Source organism: Macrotis lagotis, chromosome 2 (genome assembly GCF_037893015.1).
Source record: "Macrotis lagotis isolate mMagLag1 chromosome 2, bilby.v1.9.chrom.fasta, whole genome shotgun sequence".
Lineage (NCBI taxonomy): Eukaryota > Metazoa > Chordata > Mammalia > Peramelemorphia > Peramelidae > Macrotis > Macrotis lagotis.
This window is the reverse complement of record NC_133659.1, coordinates 39,650,082-39,671,819: the sequence shown is the minus strand read 5'-3', so window position 1 is coordinate 39,671,819 and position 21,738 is coordinate 39,650,082. Positions and strand designations below refer to the sequence as shown.

Below are 21,738 nucleotides of genomic sequence, written 5' to 3'. Positions count from 1 at the left end.
TACCTCCCATAGATGAATTGTGCCACCAAGAGTCTTACAAATCTCTAACTTGTGTTGCAAAAAACACTGGCTAAGTGTAGCTACATATATACAAATTATTACAACTAGGAAAAACTCAAAGCATATTCTGATGAAGGGGCTTCTTGAATTTCCCTGAAGTCTAACTTTATGTCCTTTAACTCATGAAGTAGATAAGACTTCCTTATTATAAAAATATAAATATTTTAAATCCTGTGAGTCATTTATTTTCTTTTCATTTAACTCATTAATGCTTTGAAAGCTAACACTAGCTGAAGCCAAACTTATCATGCAGGATAATTTTAGTCTTTTCTAAGTGTTCTTTTCTACTCTTCTTTATATTTCATGAGTTAGAAAATATTGGTTTTTATCCATAGAAAACACAAACATACACACAACCAACAAACTCCATAAGTTAAAAAAAAATTGAAAAAAAATTGTTAGATTGTTAGATACTCACCACATATTACTATCAAGTCCTTCAATTCGTCTTGCATTTTTGAACTTCTTGGACATTTTCTAAAAGATTCAAGCACACAATATAGCTCTTTTATAACAAAAGAAATAAAAATATTTCCACTTTATGATAGGTATCTCTGAGATAACTATCAAATAATTGCTAGATGCAAATTTGGGTAACAATTAAAAAAAAGAATTAGCTTCTATATACACTACAGTCTGCTATACTCTTAGAGGTCTGTAGAAGGTTTTTTAAGCTCTTAATCTTTAAAAAGTGTCTTTTTGATTGATCCCTGGAATCCTACTTAAATATAAGTATTGTAGCATTTCAATGAAAATATGAGTCTATGACTATTTTGAAAATACTTTATGAAAACTTATCAATAGATATGTATGCAGGAAGTGAGGCAAAAAATGACCATAATTTTTAAAAAAATCATTTGTCTGAATCATCTAGACAGTGAATTCAAACACTTTTCATGTTGGCTTCCATTATTTCAAAAGTTGCCTCAATTATTTAGTTTCCTTTTAGAATACCAATACCACTTCTAAACTGAATGAATCATTCCAATAGAGAAGAAGGGTTTTACCCAGACAATGCTGCTAGGTGGAGACATGACTAGAGTTTTGGATTTGAAGTTAAATTTCTACTGCTGTGTGGCCTTGGGCAAGTCACAGCCTGTCTTAGCTTTGTTTTCCTCATCAGTAAAATCAGGATAATACCCCATCTCAAAGGGTTTGTGAGGCTCAACTAAAATAATGTACATAAATTGCTTTGCCACCCTTAAAAGCATTATAAAAAATATTGATTACAGAAGTGAATTGTCTAGGTAACCAAAGATTATCCTTTCTAAGTATTGGTCCTTTTATTTTGGTTATTTTTAGACCAGAGACAGGGAATGTCTGACCCATGAGTTGTATAAGGCCTAGGAAATCATTAGTCCTGTGCTGCCAAGGCTACACTAGATGTCACTTGGAATTCAGTAAATCTAGGAGTGAATTAAATATTGGATTAAATATGACAGGCTAATTTTTAAGTTTAAGTTTTGGCAGAAAAACGATGTCCCACTCATTTTAGGTGAAACTCTCTACCATAAATCTCAGAAACTGGAGATCAGGACAAAGTGTTAATGATGCAGAGTAAATTTTGAAAGGTGAGTGCATACATTTTTGTCTCCTACAGGGCCCAATGTCACTGTTAAATATTAAGTAATCCATTCCTATATGGAAGACCGTTTTTTGTATTCTCAGCATGTCCCTGACACATACAAGATACTTGATCAATGCTTCTTGATTGCTAATTGGATTGCTAATCCTAATTGGATTGCTTCCTCTTCCACAATAATGTTGTTTTCCAGTGACACCAAACATTTATTTAAATCTGGTTCTGCTGATTTCTGTAATTTGGGATGAGTCACCAATATCCTCATCTGTAAAATGAAGTTTTTTGACCAGGTGATCTCTAAATTTTCTTCTACATTTAAATATTTGATCCTAAATATCTTAAGTAGAACTAAATTTCAGAATACTTTGTATATTGCTCCTGGGGACTAGGTCCCAACCTCATTTGATTTGGCTGCAAATAACTACCTCTAAGACTGATTCTAGTGTAAATTAATATAATCCCAGACTTTAAGATGGGAGGAAGGAGGGGAATTTTAGTTATTGGAGAAAATTTAAATATACTGAAAAACTCCCAGTCAGTGACAATGCTGAAAAAATTAGATATTACTATTGCAATTTCATTCCATTAATATAAAAGTCTTTGAAGAACACCACAAAAGAAAAATCCAAATTAAAATATTAAAGATTAAAAAGAAAGCAACAATGATTATAATGTAAAAATAAAAAGTTAATAAAATGTATCAAATCAATCTTGAAATAAATAATATGTACTGAATTCTAAAAAAAGATCTACTTAGTAGAAAATAACCTGTCTTGGGTTGGCCAGGTGGTGCAGTGGATAGAGCACCGGCCCTGGAGTCAGGAGTACCTGAGTTCAAATCTGGCCTCAGACACTTAATAATTACCTAGCTGTGTGGCCTTGGGCAAGACACTTAAGCCCAATGCTTTGCAAAAAAACAAAACAAAACAAAACAAAACAAAAAAGAAAATAACCATGACTACGTAACAGGGGATTTCAAATGGTGATTAGAATGGAATGAGGAATATAGTTTGGGAAATAATATTTCTTTATGTTTTGTTTTATTGTATATTTTTGTTAAATAGTTCTAAAATTTTTATAATTTAGCATTTTTCCCTGAATTACAAGTAAAAACAATTTTTAACATTTGTTTTAAAATTTTGAGTTCCAAATTCTTTCCCTCTCTCTCTCTCTCTTCTGTCCCCCTCATTGAGAAGGTAAGCAATTAGAAACAGGCTATACAATGTGCAGTAATGTAAAATATAATTTCATTTTAGTCACATTGTGAAAGAAATCACAGATTCCCCCCCCCCCAAAAAAAACCTAAGAAAAATATAGAAAAACATGCTTCAAATCTGCATTCAAACTCCACCAGTTCTTTCTCTGGAGTTGGAGATAAATTTTTCATCCTAAGTCTTTCCAGATTGTCTTGGACCATTATCCTGTTGAGAATAGTTAAGTCATTCACATTTGTTAATCATGTAATATTTAGTATTGTAAACTTATCCTCCTGCTCTGCCCATTTTACCTTGTATCAGTTCATGCAAGTCTTTCCTGGTTTGGAAACTAGCATTTTAGTGCAACAAATTCACTCAGTGCTGACTATATGCAAAGCCTTGCAAAATAAATCATAAGAAAATGTTCTTCTAAGACCATGGTTCCTTCAGAATTGTGTTTTTGATTAAATCCCCCCTTTTTGTAAGATGAAGTTTTAGATAGAGTTCATTATATCAACCAAAAAGGCACAGTATGAAAAATAATTGAAAGTATTTTTACAAATACTTTTTGCAATCCCAATGTAAAATTTTGAAATTCCAATGATATTGTGGAACATAAGGAAAATCAAGGTAAAATTAATAATATATGATGATCATAAATGAAGGGGTTTGATTCAATAGGTATGCTTAATCTAGGATTTGTAAAGTTTCTATCTATTTCTCTATCTTTCTATCCATCCCCATATATACACATGCACATATACACATCCACATACATCTATTATTTGACTTAAAAATCTATTTAGATCCAATTATTGTGTGGCATTCCTTTTCCTTTTGTGTTTTGTAAACTGGACATAGTCATTTTGACATGATCTGGCTCCAACTTTGTTTTTAGGCTTTGTCTAACTCTTTCATGTTGTAGTATTTGGGACCTGGATTTTGAGGTCTTGGGGTCACAGATCTCTCCAGGTGCTCCCTGAGTAGCTTTACATAGGTCATTTATCTCTTTATGTCTCACATTCTTCAACTATAAAATGAAGGGGCTCTATAACATGACCTCTGAGGTCTGTCAAAGCTCTTTGTAGATGACCCACTGCATCCAGGGCCATCTTCAGTCATTCTGATCCATGTCCGGTCTCTAGCCTCAGTTGACTCTTTTTTTTTTTGCAAGGCAATGGGGTCAAGTGGCTTGCCCAAGGCCACACAGCTAGGTAATTATTAAGTGTCTGAGACCGGATTTGAACCCAGGTACTCCTGACTCCAGGGCTGGTGCTTTATCCACTGTGCCACAAATCCACCCCTCAGTTGAGTCTTGAGGAGGAGGTAAGGTTGATAACTTTGCATAGCACCCCCTCACTTAAACCAACTCAGTTGCATGTCATGGAATCACCTCTCTGATGTCATGGTTTTCTATGAGAACGAAGGAGAAACATTGCTTTTCTTTACAATTTTCATTGATCAAAATTCTACCCATTTTAAAGCCCCAACCTCAAGGTGTCCCTTTCAATGGAGTCTTCCTCAATCATCTTAGACAGAAGAGATCAATCTTGACTCTGAATTTTGTTTTGACACTAACATTTTGTTAATGGTTCTTTTATGAAGTGGATTACAAACTACTTGACATAATTAGAATTTCTATGTCTGTTTGGTCATTTCTATGTGATTTTGAGCTGCCTGGGGGCAGGGACCATGTCTTATCTTACAATTCTAAGTCCAGAGCAGAGGGGTCAAACCCACGGTCCAATGCATCTGCAATACTCCAGAGTTCAGCCTGAACTAGATTAAAATGTAAAGGAGAAAAACTTAACAGGATAAATATAAATGTAACAGAAGATAGATAATGTTCATATGTGGTTTTCTAAGTTAATATGTGACCTCCTGAACCATTTAATGACCACCATTTCTACTTGAGTTTGATATCACTAGTCTATAGTAAGAAAAGAACTCAGTGGTCATCTATCCAAACTTCATCTTATAAAGAAATTGAAGCCTAAGGAGGTCAAGGGATTTTCTCATAGGACTGATGAACATCAGAGGCAGGATTTGGGCTCAGGTCCTGAGTCATTGACTCCCTGAGATCTTCTTTTTCATAACCATCATAGTACTCAATGCAAAAGGAGCATTCAGTTATCTGATGAATGGATAAAGATGTTAACATATTTTAGTCATCAAAAACTGAAATCAAGGGACAAAGTGGTTCACAATTGATCTTCAATATGGTAGCTGTCTCTCATCTCCCATAACAAAACTTTTTATGCTTTTCTACAATGAGTCCTGTGCTGATGTACTGTCTTACTAATTTTGTATAATTAAAATATCCCAACAGAATATTGACACACATCATCTGCAGATGAGAACATCTTTTCTTGCCAAACATGAACATATACAAACTATATAATTTATAAGTGATCAGTGATACATACAGCAGAAGTAGAAAAACGAAGGCATCCTGAAGAACAAGTGATCTTCAGTAGTTTTGCTTTATTGCTGAGGGGGCAGAGATACCTCCGAATTAAATACATGTCTAATTCAGAAAGGAGAAAGATAAAAATTAATGTCACAATGTGAGAAAGAACTACCTTAGTGATGGACAACAGACTATATAACCTTGCTTTTATACAATAGGCTTATCATTTGGGAAACTGAGTCTCTATGTCCCCTATGAACCAATCTCTCCATAAGGAAATTATCCTGGTAAATTTCTTTCACCTTAAAGTTAGGAGCAAATAGTGGATTATTTTTAAACCACAGCTCAGGAAAGCAGTATTAAATTACATTTCACAATATTAAATTATCACAAATAAAAGTCCTTTTTTTCTGACATGGGTAAAAATGAGGGCTGTTTTAATCTAGGGACTGCTAAAAGCATAGAGGTATTTTTGCATCAGTCTTTGTTTCAAATGCAACAGTAAATAAAGATATTACAAACCAATGGCTAGAAAATTTGTGGTCTCATCTCAAAGGAGTGTCTAGTTATAAAATATAAGTGCTAATTGAACTTGCTTTCTACTTGTGAGGTGATTATGATGAGGCGTGATTACAATGGGAGCAAAATCAAGGTAAAGTTGCATTAAAACTCTGCCCATTTAGAAGAAAACTAGAATTCATGACCAGGTGCTTACAAAAAAAGACTGTCCATTTTAAATGTGATTAACAGTACACTCTCAACAAAATGGGCTAATGCATCTGAGAATTATATTTCCTGGATTTCCAGGGCTGAATCAATTAACAGGGGGGGGGAAAAAGGGCACTCCAAAATAAATTTACTATACTAGTACTGCAATTTGTTGTTTCCATTGTGTCCAATCTCTGTGATCCCATTTGAGATTTTCTTGGCAAAGATACTGGAGTATTTTGTTATTTCCTTCTCTGATTTTACAGATGAGGAAACGAAGGCAAAGAGGATTAAGTGACTTGCCCAGGGTCACACAGTGAGTGTCTGAGGCTGCATTTGACCTCAGGAAGATTGGTCTTCCTGACTCTGGGCTGGGCACTCCATCCACTGTGTCACCTGTTGCTATTATAACTTGAGAAAATCAAAGTTTTGGGGAAGATTCCCATTCATATATGAATTGGATTTACTGATCTGGTAAAAGTCCATTCTAACCCTTAAGATACTGTGAAAAATTATCTACATTAGATTCTACCTTACCTGAAGCCCTCATACCTCAGACTAGAGCAATATCCTAGCTGGTCTTCCTATTGAGTTTCCCCACTCCAGTTATTCTGGCCATAAAGTGGCCAAAGAGATTTTCTTTAAGTGCAAATCTATTTTTTTTTTTGCAAGGCAAAGGCAAGGTCCTCCTGACTCCAGGGCTGGTGCTCTATCCACTGCACCACCTAGCCACCCCAGTGCAAATCTAATCTTGTTATTCCCTCCCTCTACAAACTCTAGGGGCTCAGGACTGCCTCTAGGATTAAATATAAAATTTAATGTGTTTTTAAAAACTTTTCACAACTTCCTTCTAGCCTATCTTCCCAGACTCATTATTTATTTCTTGGCTTCCTGAACACTGGTTCTGACACGAACTTTTTCTGTGTCCCACAACACTTTGCCCCATTCACCTTCATCATGTCTGCACTGATGGACTCCCACACTAAGAATGCCCTCCCTCATCATCTTTAACTTTTGGAATTCCTTTGGCACTCCCTCATTCAAGAGGCCTTCTCATTTATTACGGATCTCATGTGTACACTCCATGTATTTTTCTGTGAACTTAGTGAATCCCAATAGAACAAAAGTTTCTTAAGGACCAGAGCTTGTTTTCCTCTTTTGAATTTGTATCCCCAGAGCTTAAAATTGTATCCCCAGAGCTTAAAATTGCCCAGTGTACTTGTATTTCTACAGTTTTGTCTAAATACAGCACCTGTATTTCTACCTGTATTTCAAGTAAGAGAGGTAGAGGAAAAATTGGAAAAGAAAGGAGAGTGATGCAAAAAAATGAAAAAAAGAGTCAACAGTTGGGGAAAGGAAGAACAAAAAATATAGAGGAAAAAAACACCTTAAAAAACAGAATAGTCTACATGATGAGAGATACAAAAATCCTCTGAAGTAAAGAACTTCTTCTTAAAGCAGAATTAACCAAATAGAAAAGGGGAAAAAGAGGTACAAAAGCTCACTGAAGAAAATAATTCCTTAAAAATTACAATGGGGGGAGTGGCTAGGTGGTGCAGTGGATAGAGCACTGGCCCTGGAGTCAGGAGTACCTGAGTTCAAATCTGGTCTGAAAGGAGAGGAAAGGAATAGAAGGGAGGTATGCTTATAAACGGGAGAGAGTATGATCAGAAGCAAAATACATTTGAGGATTGACAGGATGAAAGGAAGATAGTTTAAATGAGGAAAAAGGAAGGATGGAAATATAGTTAATATTTATAACTGTGAAAAAAGCTTTACATCAAGTTTCTCTGATAAAGACATTATTTCTCAAATATATATATGTGTATACACACACACACACACACACACACACACATATATGAGAGAGAGAGAGAGAGAGAGAGAGAAAACCGAGTAACTGAGGAATGGTCAAGGGATAGTTTTCAGATAAGTCAATAAAATTAACTAACCATTTGAAAAAAAATGCTCAATCACTATTTACTAAAGAAATAATTAAAACAATTCTAAGGCACCACCCTTACACTTATCAGATTGTCTAATATGACAAGTGACAAATACTGGAGACGATATGGGAAAATTGAGACACTAATGCATTCCTGATGGAGTTGTGAACTGATTCAATCATCCTAGAAAGCAATTTGGAACTATCACCAAAGGGCTATAAAATTTCATCATGCTTTTAGACCCAGTAATACCACTACTAGGTCTGTATCCAAAAGAGATAAAAATACTCAAAGGAAAAAGAAGTGTATGTATAAAAATTATAGCAGCTCTTTTCTGATGGCAAAGAATTAGAAATTGAGGGGGATACCTATTAATTGGGGAATGACTTAACAAATTGTGACATATGAATGTGTTGGAATACTATTGTGCTATAAGAAATAACTAGCAGGATATTCTCAGAAAAAGACCTCTGGAAAGAAATGATAGTGAAGTGAGTAGAACCAGGAGAATATTGTTCACAGTACAGCAATATTATATGATGATCAAGTGTGAATGGCTTGGCTGTTCTCAATAATACAATGATTCAAGACAATTCCAAAGGACTTATGATGAAAAAAGCTGTCCTTTTTCAGAGAAATAATTCATGTAGTCTGAAGGCAGATTAAAGAATTCTTTTAAAAATTTTATTTTTCTTGGTTTTTTGTCTGTTTTTCATAACATGACTAATATGGAAATATATTTTGCATAACTGCATATGAAAAACTTTTTTTGTTTTCTCAATGGAGGAAGAGAATTTGGGATTCAAAATCTTAAAAAGCAAATGTTAAAAATTGTTTTTACATTTAATTGGAGAAAAATACTAAATAAATATATTTTTTAAAAGTGACAGAAAGGGTGATGATTCAGTTGTTGAATATTGCTTTATAAAGAAGCTCCTGTTCTGGGGACTGTCTTAGAGATAAACCATTGAGCAAGTATTAAGTTATTGATTTTGGTTGTCAAACTTCATTCTCAAGTTTTCTCTTAAGGAATTTTGTTTAGTCAGTCATGTATGGGGTTTTCTTGGCAAAGACGTTGGAATGATTTGCCATTTCCTTCTCTATTTGATTAAGGCAAACAGAGATTAAATGACTTAGTCAGGGTCACACAAAGCTAATATGTCTGAGGCCAAATTTGAACTTAGGTTTTCCTGACCGCAGACCCAATGCTCTATCCACTGAACAACCCAGCTGCTATATCTCTTAAGTGAACCACAATGACTGGATGCAAGAACACCACTCCTTAATGGAAGGGACAATTTTTTTTTTTTTGTCTGAGCATGACCAGGGTTAGGACTAAGATCTGAACTCCATGTTCCTGGAACCCAAGAAAAATTCTTCCCCAGTGAAATTAACAGAAGCAGGCATTTGACTGAGCTGCACGAGTGTATGAATGATGGTCAATGATTCATGACTGATCCTGTTTGGAGGGTGAGATCTCAATAAGCCTAAGTCTACTTCTCCACACGAAAAGAGTTCTGGGCAGGCAATGGTTCCCTACTGAGCCTGAAGAGAGTCTCAGGACTATTAGGGAATGCTGCTCATACAGAGAATCCTTCTGTATGTGAGATATCTATGGGAATTCTCCCTCAGCATTTTGCTTGTTCTATGAAATGTATATAAATGCTGTTAGCATTTTATTTATTCTGTGTCCTGTTAAGTCCAGTTGAACTTTTCCTGTGGTTTGATGAGCCAAAAGGAAAAAAAGGTGAAAATAATGTGCTTTTTTCTTCCAAAAGTTTCAAAGCTTTAATTTTAGCAAAGTTGGAGAATATAAAATAAACACTCATAAATTTTCAACTTTTCTGTATATGACTAGCAAGACACAGCAGAAAGAACTAGACAGAGAAATCCCAAAGTAACCTCAGACAATATAAAATACCTGGGAGTCTATTTGCCAGGGCAGACTCAGAAACTTTTTGAAAACAATTATAAAACACTTCTCATACAAATTAAATCAGATTTAAATAACTGGGCAAACATCAACTGCTCATGGATAGAGCTAATATAATAAAAATGACAATTCTACCAAAACTAAACTACCTGTTAAGTTCCCTACCAATCAAAATTCCAAAATATTACTTTAATGAGTTGGAAAAAGATGTAAGTAAATTCATATGGAGAAATAAAAAGTCAAGAATTTCCAAGGATTTAATGAAAAAAATGCAAAAAGGGGGCTTAGCCCTACCCGATCTAAAAATTATATTATAAAGCATCAGTCATTATAACTTTGTGGTATTGGCTAAGAAATAGTGGTGGACCAGTGGAATGGACTAGGTGTAATATTAGGAAACAATTATAGTAATCTGCTGTTTGATAAACCCAAAGAGTCCAGCTATTGGGATAAAAACTCTCTTTGATAAAAACTGCTGGGAAAATTGGAAGTTAGTATGTAAGAAACTTAAATTAGACCAATACCTCACACCCTATTCCAAGATAAGATCCAAATGGATACAGGATTTAGACATAAAAAACAATACTATAAGCAAATTAGAAGATCAAGGGCTAGTTTACCTGTCAGATCTATGGAAAGGGAAGCAGTTTATGACTAAGGAAGACATGGAGAACATCACTAAAAACAAACTAGATGATTTCAATTACATTAAACTAAAAAGCTTTTGCACAGATGAAACCACTGCAACCAAGATCAAAAGAAATGTAGTAAACTGGGAAACAATCTTTACACTAATGTTTCTGACAAAGGACTCATTTCTAAAATATACAGAGAACTGAGTCATATTTTTTTTTTAAAAAAAGCCATTCCCCAGTTGACAAATAGTCAAAGGATATGCAAAGGCAATTTACAGATGAGATCAAAGCAATCCATAGTCATATGAAAAATTGCTCTAAATCCTCACACCTCTCAGACTAGCCAATATGACCAGAAAGGATAATGATCATTGTTGGAAGAGCTGTGGGAAATTCTGGGAAACTATTACACTGTTGGTGGAGCTGTGAACTCATCCAACCTTCCTGGAGAGAAATTTGGAATTACGCCCAAAGGGCAACAAAAATGTGCATACCCTTTGATCCAGCAATAGCATTACTAGGTCTATACCCTGAAGAGATGAAGAAAAAAGGATAAAAACATCACTTGTACAAAAATATTCATAGCAGCCCTGTTCGTGGTGGCAAAGAATTGGAAATAAAGTAAATGTCCTTCAATTGGGGAATGGCTTAGCAAACTGTGGTATATGTATGCATGGAACACTATTGTTCTATTAGAAACCAGGAGGGATGGGAATTCAGGGAAGCCTGGAGGGATTTGCATGAACTGATGCTGAGTGAGATGAGCAGAACCAGAAAAACACTGTATACCCCAACAGCAACGTGGGGGGCGATGATCAACCTTGATGGACTTGCTCATTCCATCAGTGCAACAATCAGGGACAATTTGGGGCTATCTGCGACAGAGAATACCATCTGAATCCAGAGATAGAACTGTGGCGTTTGAACAAAGTTCAAGGACTATTCCTTTTAATTTAGAAAAAAAAACTATCTTATTGTCTGATCTTGTTATCTCTGATATTTTGTTTCTTCTTTAAGGATATGATTTCTCTCTCATCAAACTCAATTTGGATCAATGTACAACATAGAAACAATGTAAAGACTGACAAATTGCTTTCTGTGGTGGGGTGGTGGAGGAGGGAAGTGAGATTGGGAGAAAAATTGTAAAACTCAAATAAAATCTTTAATTTTAAAAAAAGAACAAAAGTTTCAAAGCTTTTCAATGATACTGTCTCATCTCTATGTTTCCAAAATGGAAGTACTTTACTTAAGAAAATAAAAAATGTCTATAAAGTTTGAAGTTTCATTTCTAATTGGGGAAAACCAAAGTTTTGCAATGAATTTGCAATACAAGAAAAGTTTAGCAGGAGAGATTCAATGGAAGTAAATCTGAAGATGGTAAGAGACATGATTTGGAAGCAGAGGTGAAGGCCTGAGAAAGGAACAGAATGGGGAGGGGGGGAAGAGTGGAATATGGAATTAATATATAAAAAAGCATAAATTCTATGATTTTCAATTTTATCCAGAATTAATTGGAGTTGGTAAAAAGAGAGATGAAGGAAATTAGAGTATGTTTCCTCTGAAACATTGTAGATTTGAAACTCAAAAGTCAAGGAGAAGTATAAAAAAGTGCTCAGAGGCAAAACATTATATTAATGCAACTCAGGTTGGTTCCCAACAGCCGGATTAAAGATCTGTCCATTTTTTTTTAACCCAATTAGGACAATACAAAGTCTTCATTTTTGCTGGCCTGGGTTTCCTTGTAATTCTTGGAGAATTCCTTGTATCAAAGAATGAAAAATAGAATATATCGTGTGTCAAACATGTTGAGCCCTTTACAAATATCTAATCTGATCCTTTCAACAACTCTGGAAGGTGGTGTTTTTATTATTCCCACTTTACAGTTGAGAAGATTGAAGCTCAGAAGGCTAGGAAGCATCTGAGGCTAGATTTGAATTTTAGGTCTTCCTTATTCCACTGTATTCCAAAGCTCTGTCCACTGTAAAATCACGTTAGAGAGATAGGTTGGGGCCAGATAATGAATATCTTTAAAAGTTAAACAGAGGAGTTTATATTGTACCCAATAAGCAATAATGAAGTTTATTGAGTGGAGAGGTGACCATCACTAACCAGTCCTTTGTAGTGTCTCTTCTGATAACAGCTATGGGTTCTTTTTAGAGCCCACAAAAAGGAACTCTCTCATCAGGAGATCCAAGGTGATGGGCTCTGGGAAAGTTCTGATAGAATTCACAAGGCTTTGTGCCTACTTTAAGGGATATATTTCTATTCTCTATCTTCCCTGCACAGGTTAGGAATCTTCCCTTTGTCTTCAGATTCTCTTATTCCACTCAATTTCTCTTTTAAACCCTTTTAAAAGAAATATAATGATTATTACTTACAACATAATCTAGTTGATTGACAATTACAAAGTATGATAATAAGCATCTGGGTAGCCTGTGGATAAAGCAGTGGCCCTGTATTTAGGAGGATACAAATTGATTCCTGCCTCAGCTGGGTGACCTTGAGAAAAAGAACTTAATCAAATCAGTCTTAATTTCCTGTAAAATATGGCCAACTATAATCATCACCTCATGGGGTTATTGTGAAGATTAAATAAGATGATATTTGTAAGCACTTTGCAAACCTCTAAGTGCTGAAGAATTATTGTTATTTTTAGTTGTGGCCAATAAATTCGATGAGGAGGAAATTTTTGCTAGGTACTGTTACTATTTTACTAGTACTCTAGATGGAATATTTTTTTCTCATTCATATACACGTTTGTGTGTGTGTGTGTGTGTGTGTGTGTGTGTGTGTGTGTGTGTGTATGAGTATACAGGCTATCCAAAAGATAATCAACAGTCAATATACACTGCAGGCTGAGTATTCTATTACGTAACGTATTTTTAAAAATATTCTGAAATGAAAAACAAAATACTATCTAAACACAGAAACAGATAGCATTTATTATATGCCTTTAAAGTTGCCAAAGGACTTTACAGATATTATCTCCTTTAATCTTTACAACCATTCTGAGAGGTAGATACTCCCATGTAAGAGAGGAGGGACCATAGCAGGCACAGATGGAGTGACTTCCTCAGGGTCACCCAAGTTGATCATTATCTACACGTCTTCCTGGCTCCAGGTCTTCTACTCCATCCATTGTGTCACTTAGCTTTTTCAGTCATGTCCAATTTTTTGTGACTCCACTTGGGGTTTTCTTGGCAGAGATTCTGGAATGGTTTTGCCATTTCCTTCTCCAGTTCATTTTACAGATGAGGAAAAAGGCAAAGAGAGCTACATGACTTGTCCAGGGTCTCACAGTTTCAACCAAGTCAAATTTGAACCCATTTGAAGATGAGCTTCCGGACTCCAGGTCCACTCTATACACTATGGCGCCACCTAGTGGCCTTCATTTGACCTAGTGGCTGTCAATTGATAATTAGTAATGGTTAAACTTTCAATCCAAAGTAGGATTACTGTGATAAAATAAAAATAAGGTCTCTCAAAACTGTCAGATATGATTCATCAGGACCTTAGCCAATAAAAGATGAGGACAAGGTTGAAACCATCAGCTACTATGAGGTCTTTAAATTTACCTGTGGGTTCAAAGAATTGATGGCCCATATGTGATAAAAATGAGCTACCTTAACTCTGTAGCTTTTACTTTGTAGAGATTTAACTGATTTAAAACAATTGCCAGCATGAAGAGACCAAGGGCACTACAAGAGACTTGAGGAGGCTCAGGGTGGCCAAAGACAACAGCTGTATCTGAGAACTGATGAGTAGGAAGTTGAAAGGATTCCCTGGAGCATAACTTCATAAAACAAGTATAAAGCAGTGGACATAAAAAGGCTGGCAGAAGGACTTCCGAGTTCCAATGAAGTTTTCTTGAAATGACACAGATTTGTTAGTGTTTCATTTAAGCTATTTTACTAATCAATAATGACATTAAGCTATCACTTGGATAGTGCCTCATGTGTACCATGTCTTGTGCTCAGTGCTTTGGAACACTTTACAACACTGGGAGGTAGGTGCCATTATCATCTCCATTGTACAGTTGTGGAAACTGAGGCATGCAACAGTTAAATCTGTGTCTTGCCCAGAGCCACACAATTCATTAAGACCTGAGACTGGATTCATACTCAGGTCTTCTTGGTTCCAGATTCACTTAGTTATTATCACTGACAATGGAACCATTAGGGCCACCGAGGATGTGGAAAGATCACTGGAATTGGGACCAAATCACACACAAAAGAAATCCAGAACAGAAATGACATGGTTTGAAATAAGAAAATTCTAAAACAATGGAAGACAGAGATAGTAACAGGGCTGAAAGGAGGTGACATGAAGACCACACCAGAAAACATGAGCAACTACAGAACAATGTACCAACTTGAGCCCCTCTCCCGAATCTTCGTGAGAATGGTCTACCTACTCACATAGCAAGGTCATTCTTGGTTAGAACAACAGATCTCTTCAGTCACACTTCAGTCACACAATTGACTGAGGGGTGTTAAGAGTTTGGAGTGTCCAATGAGTCTCCTAAGGGAAGACACTGGCTCTGAAGTTGGAAAACAGGGGTTGAATCTGACTGTGTCCCTTTTAACTATGGGCCCAATTGATCTCTGTATGTGAGGGATGCTGTATGCAATAGGTGCCTCCTAGATGCATGTGTTAGAGTGACTTGACATCAACACCATCTGTATCAGAATCCTGTTAGGAGCAATGGGGAAAAAGCAAATTAAAAGGAAGTAAAAGATGGGAAGATGAGAGAGATGATAAAGAAGTCTCTGTGTAGCAGTGATTTGGCCAGTCTTGTTGGGTTTCAGATTTCTCACCTAGGAAATGAAAGTTGAACTATTGATATCAGTGGTCCCTTCCATCTCTCCCTCTATATCCTATGACTATGAACAAATTAAAAAAAAAACATGTTTGGGGTCTTCCATGGTCTTCTCCGAGAATGTTTTCATCATCTGTATGTTAAGAATGGATAGGAGTCTACTAAGTGAAGCCATATAGACACAGTTCGGGGTTAAAAGACTTCCCAAATCTCAGGTTAGGGTGAATAGACAGTTTCTTAAGAATGAAAAAGTTCTTTAAATGTTACTGCTGCAAATACCTTATTTTGTGTGTATGTGTGTCTGTGTAAGTTGGAGGAGGGGAGGTCAGAGAGAAGTGAACAAGAATTTATCACGCTTCTCTTATGTGCAAAGCAATGTGCTATTAAGTCCTGTACAAATGTCTCATTTTATCCTCACAACATTCCTGGGAGGAAGGTGTTATTATTATCGTCTTGATTTTACAGCTGAGGAAATTGGGGCAGACAGAGGTTAAACAGCTTGCTCGGGTCCCTCAGTTGCTCTGAGGTTGGATTTGAACAGTTCTTCCTGACACTAGGCCCAGAGTTCCATTCCTTGTGCCATTCAGCAGCAAAATGCATAAACATTCAAGAATTATACATACACATACATACACATACAGAGGCAAGGTCTATTTGTCCAAACAGACGAGTTTGCACAGTAATAGCAGGGGTTCGGGCCTGAATAGAAAACGGAGGACTGAGTGGGCTGCCTTCCGGAGCCCCCGTGGCACCGGTAAGGCCAAGATGCCCGGTGCGAGCTTTGGCACCTAATCAGATAGGGGGTGGGCGGCTGGGCGCCTCCCAAGACGCCGGAGGAACGGCTCGGGCCTTCGGAACCTTTTCCCTTATGCCCTGGACATCCGGTCCCCAACGGGGCGTTGCCCGGGGCTGGTGGGCAGGCGGGCATCCCTGATGGAGCCAGGGGGGTTCTGCACGCGGAGGCGGGGGCCGGGGCAGGGAGCCCCCAACGGCGGCAACAAAATACCTTCAAAAGTCAAACTGAGCAACCTTGGCGGCTAGCCGCGGGGGGCGCCGTGTCCGCTGCTCGCTGCCCCCGGGCTCGCTGCCCCCCGGGCTCGCTGTCCGGCCCGCGCGGACCCAGTCTACACTGCCGGAAGGCCCCGCGGCGGGGCGCTGGGGTCCGGGCAGGGCCCCGGAGGTCATCGAGGGCCGCAGCGACCCCGGGACTCCCTGGGCCCCCTTTCTGCCCGGAACGAGGGGGAGACTCGCGGCCCGCAACGCCCCCAACGCCTGCGAAGCCCCCGGGGGCGGGGCCGGGGCGTGGTCCGACGGGGCGGGACACAGGAGAGGGAGGAGCGCAGGATCCGGAAGGGGCGGGACCTGAGTGGCGGAGGGCGGGCCCCGAGGCGGAAGGGGGCGTGGCACGTGGAAGAAGGCGGAACCGAGGCGGCCCGAGTCAGAGCGGGGGAGGCCGCGGAGCGGAGGGAGGCGGGAAAGCGGCGGCTCGGGCGCCTCTGCCCCACCCTCCCGCCCGCGGAGCCCCTCCCGGGCGGCCCCGCCCTCCCCCCTGGCGCCTGCGCGCTGAGTGCCGAGGTGAGTCTGGAGGCGGGAAGTTCTCGGGGCGCCGCCGCTCCCCGCCCGGCAGGCCGCCCCTCCCCCGCCGCGCCCCCTCCTCAGCTCCGCCTCGGCGCGGGCGCGGCCTCCGGGCCTGGGGCCGGGCGGGAGCCGCGGCGGCTGCGGCCTCTGGTTCCGGACCCCGAGGCCCGGCGCCCGGGCCCGGCCGTTCCGTGCGGCGCCCCGGGACACCCGCCTGGGGCCGGGGGGAGGGAGAGGGCAGCCGGCGGGCGGGCCCGGGGCCCTGGGGAGGCCGGGGGGCGGGGGCGGGGCCGAGAATTGTGTCTGCACTGTTGGCTTGTAAGGGAGGAATGAGCCCCCCGGGGCGAGCTGGGGTGACGGGAAAGTGATAGCTATAGCCTGATCTATACATCTGTCCGCACATCTACATATCTATGTCTGTGTGCCTCTGTACAGCTGTCTATAGATCTGTATCTCTATATAGCTATCCATAGCCATATAGATCTAGCTACATCTATACCTATATCTATCCATTTCCATAGCTATATCTATAGATCTGTATCATATCTATATAAAACTATATATATCTGTATGTATCTATCCATATCTCTATATAGATCAATTTCTATGTATCTATACCTATATCTATCCATTTCTATATATAGATCTATCTATACGTCTATCTAGTTATCTATACCTATGCCAATATCTACATATTCATATCTATATCCATATTCATATCTATCTCATCTCTATCTGTATTCTATATCTGTATAGATCTATCTAGATAGATATATATCTCTATGTATCATCTATATATATCTATCCATATCCATATCTCTCTCAATCTATAGCTCTATCTAGATATCTATATCTAGATATCTCTAGCTATCTCTAGATCTATCTATATCTATATCTAGTTATCTATATATACCTATACTATACCATTATCTATATATCCATATCTGTATCCATATCTATAGATCTATCTATATATCTGTATCTATATATCTATATATCTATATCCATATCTTTATTCATATCCATATCTATATATTTATATATGTCTATATCTCTATCTAGATATCCATATACATTTCTATCTCTCTATATAGATCTATCTAGATATCTATATCTCTATAGATCTATCTGTATTTCTAGTTATCTATATCTAGTTATCGATATCTAATCTATATATGTGTATATATATATGTGTATATATATATATATATATATATGTATATATATGTAGGGATAAGATAGATGAGAAAAAGATGGCCAGAAAGCTCTAATTAAGGGAAAGAACATTAATTTTAATTAATTTTAATCTTGTTTTGGAGGCTGTGTCCCAAATTGAAAGGTCTAAAAGTGGAGATTTAGGGAAGAACATTAGAATTGCCTGCTAGCTTAGGTAGGCTTCAGGGTAGTGTTAGAAAGGATACTGAGAATTATTTGAAGGAAGATAGGGAATCTGGGAAAGGGGAAGAGACGAAGAGGTCCTGAGAGAAAGGCTTTCAGACAGATCCTTATGGGGCTGGAAAATAAAGCCTTGGGGAAGGGTGACATATGCTGTGCCATGATTTCAAAAAGGGGAGTCATGTGAAGAGCAGCTTCTAGACTAGATAAGGTGAAAACTCACCCATCCCAGTCTAAGGTCTATATGGGGTAGAACCCAGAAAGGAATGAGGGAAATGGATAAAGTGCCAGTGGTATGTTTTGGAAATGACCAGGAAGTAAAGTTACCAGTAATCTCTTAATGATCAGCTCAAGCATCTTCAAAAAAATAAATCTTCATCCTTTAAATTTTTCTTTTTGTTTTTAGGTTTTTGCAAGACAATGGGGTTAAGTGACTTGTTCAAGGCCACACAGCTAGGTAATTATTAAGTGTCTGAGGTAGAATTTGAACTCAGGTCCTCCTGACTCCAGGGCTGGTGCTCTATCTACTGTGCCACTTAGTTGCCCCCTTCATCCTTCTTAATATCTCTGTAATATTTGATGTGACTGTTCACTGTCTACTATTCCATAGTCTTTCCTCTCTGCATGTTCATGTCACTGCCTTCTCTTGGTTTTCCTTCTGACTACCCTTCAGTTTCTCATCCTTGATATGCCACTCACAGTCATAATCTTAGTTCCTGCCTTTATTTACACTTTCCTGGACAATTAGAATGGTCTTTTAATTAGTGTCCCTGCCTTACATCTCTTCCTCCTCTAACCTGTGTTCCACACAGCTGCACAACATAGCTTTTTGCTTGATAATAGATTTGTTGCCCCTCACACATTATTCTTTTCCCTGTCTGTGCCTTTGCTCTGGCCATCACTATTTCTGGAATGCTCTCCCGATGAGAGACTTGTCTTGGAATCCTTGACTTCCTTCAGGGTGTCCCAAGTAAATCTTCCTTTCTAAGATCACATTTCTTCGACTCTGTATATATCTTGTGTCTGAAAGCCCATAGGCTATAGAACTATTTTTTTTACTGGTAGAGAGAGGTAGAGTGGGTGATTGCTTCCCTCTTCTTTGAGTTGTCTTGGAGTTGCTTTGGGAACTTATGGCTTTCAGTTTTGTGACAAAATAATTTTGAGAGACAAAGTTTTTGGATAAATTATAATTGATTTCAATTATGGCCAGCATATGATTGAGGAAAAAAAAAGTCTCCTTATTCTCCTGTTAGGTCAAAGAGAAATCATAGCTACTTTTTTCAAATCTGTATGACTTTGGACAAGTATTCCATAAGAAAGGAGTCAACTCTTAACTGTTTTACAGTTTAATGAGAGATAGACTTTATAAAGAGAAGTGAACTTACTCCAATGAGCAACTGAGAATGACATTATGCTTTAGAGAGTATAATAAGCATCATGGGTTAATGTTTCATGTTTCAAGTATTTGTCTTTATGCTTTTATAAGTCTTTTGTGTTTTTTAGGTTTTGTTTTTATAATAGTTTTCCTGTATCTGATAACTGACTTTGTATAGTAACCTTTTTCTAGAGGGGATTCTACTCATTTCTTTTCGAGGAGAACTTAAACATGATCCTTTTCTAGGCTTTGTTTAATAGATTTTTCCCTCAAACTCTTGAGAGGGGCCAGTTAAACTAGAGTTTAATAAAAATCTTATCCACTGATTTTGAATACATTTACACACATACACACAGATACACACGATAGGACAGCAGATAAGAGGCCAGGTCTGGAAGCTGGACTCATCTTTCTGAATTCAAATCTCGCCTCAGACATTTACTAGCTGTGTAACTAACCCTAGGCAAGTCACTTAACATTGTTTGGCTCTATTTCCTCATCTGTCAAATGAACTAGAGAAGAAAATGGCAGACCATTTTAGTATTTTCCCCAATAAAACCCCCATTTAGGGTCACGAAGAGTTGAACATGACTGAAATAACTGAACAACCACAAAAGCTTCTTGAATTTGCATACATGTATAATATATATATAATATATACATACATATATGTGTATATATCTACATGTCATATATGTATATATATTCCTAAGTAAACAGACTGAAATAAGGGACATTTAAGACTGTAGTATCCAACCCTCTCATTTTTTACACATGAGAAAAATGAGGCCTAGGGAGACATGACTTGCCTTTGATTACTCAAATAGCATAAGAGATAGAGTTTGGTTTTTAAATATTAAATTGTATGTGCATATTCAAATATTTATGCATTCAAAAGCATTATTCTGAGGAGTTCATAGTGAGTGGAATATTCCCTCTTAAGAGTTAATATTCCTGGTGAAGTCCTCTCAGGGTTAAAAATCATGAAAACAAAGACAATTACCCTTAGACTATTCATAGAAGAGGGAGAGAGGCCTTGCATTCCCAGTCAGGCACCCTCCTGATTCTGCTAGGGAATGAAACAGTGGACTATTTCCAGAAAGACCTTGCATTGATTCTGTTAGGGAGAGAAATAGTGGAATATTTCCAGAGAAGAGACCTTGCAGTCTTAGTTAGCCACCTATTTGTTAATGGATTGTGAGAACAGTAGCCTGCCTTCTCTTATTTGATAAGTACTAAACTAAGAAGAGAGAGTTCCTTAGAAGACCTTGTACATTCAGAGAGTAATTCATTTAGATAGTTAACAAAAAGGTCATTAGAAATCATCTTTTTGATACTCTTAACCATCTGGATGGTGAAGTATTTTATGAAAACCTTTTATTCTTCTCTTTGTTACTGGGTAGATTTTTCAGGTAAAGATTGTAACTCTGAAAACCTTAACCAATCAGGTTGGAAGAGAGGGGGTTAGGGAGGGAGAAGTCATGCAGTCTATATGATCTTGCTTGACTGTCACCTTGGAGAAGCTCCTTGATCTTCACTACCTTTGTGAGACTTGGAGTATGCCCTTTTCTTGAGAAAAGACAAAATAAACTCTTTTTTTTTGCTCAGAGAAATCTCTATATATTTTTAAGTGGATTTTTATCCCACACAATAGGTTTTTACTATATCACTGGAGGGATCCATGAAGTCCAAAAGGCTAAGAATCCCTGGGTTAGAGAGAGAAAGAAATCCACTTGTCTTAATTGCTGGGACTATCAGCTAGGGGCACAGGATGAATGAAAGAGTTTGTATTTGTACCTGCAAAAGAAGGCCGAATAAGTGAATGCAGACCACACTGGACATAGGAAGAGCCAGGAGTTTTCTGGTGGGAGGAAGTTTGGTAAATAGGTAGGAGACTGCCTCCTGGCCCCTTTCCCCATCCTCCACCAATGGGTAAAGTCAGATCCACAGGAATAGAGAAGCTGAAAGTCATCCCATCCAGGTGAGCCCCAAGAGAAACAGTGTCTGGCCCTGGGCTCTTTTTCCACCCCACCCCCAAAACCACAATAAGAATATAAGTAGATAAGTCTAAGATATTTTTCCAGCCATCATTCTTTCATCT

At 38.1% G+C, this 21,738-nt stretch overlaps 1 protein-coding gene across 5 annotated transcripts in view; it reads right to left on the bottom strand.

The window, feature by feature from the left end:
- KYAT3 (kynurenine aminotransferase 3) overlaps nt 1-16,653 on the bottom strand; it is a 48,925-nt gene extending 32,272 nt beyond the window's left edge. For 2 of the 5 annotated variants that reach the window (XM_074221745.1, XM_074221746.1), the window contains exons 1-3: nt 16,296-16,653; nt 5,265-5,365; nt 479-537 (exon numbers count right to left, since the gene is read on the bottom strand). In XM_074221745.1, coding sequence (XP_074077846.1) covers nt 479-537; nt 5,265-5,363 — 158 coding nt within the window. In that variant the 5' untranslated portion in view covers nt 5,364-5,365; nt 16,296-16,653. Of the gene's footprint in view, nt 1-478; nt 538-5,264; nt 5,366-12,579; nt 12,817-16,295 lie in introns of all 5 variants that reach the window. The other 3 variants (XM_074221744.1, XM_074221747.1, XM_074221743.1) reach the window with 3 other exon arrangements.
- Nucleotides 16,654-21,738: the final 5,085 nt, after the last annotated feature.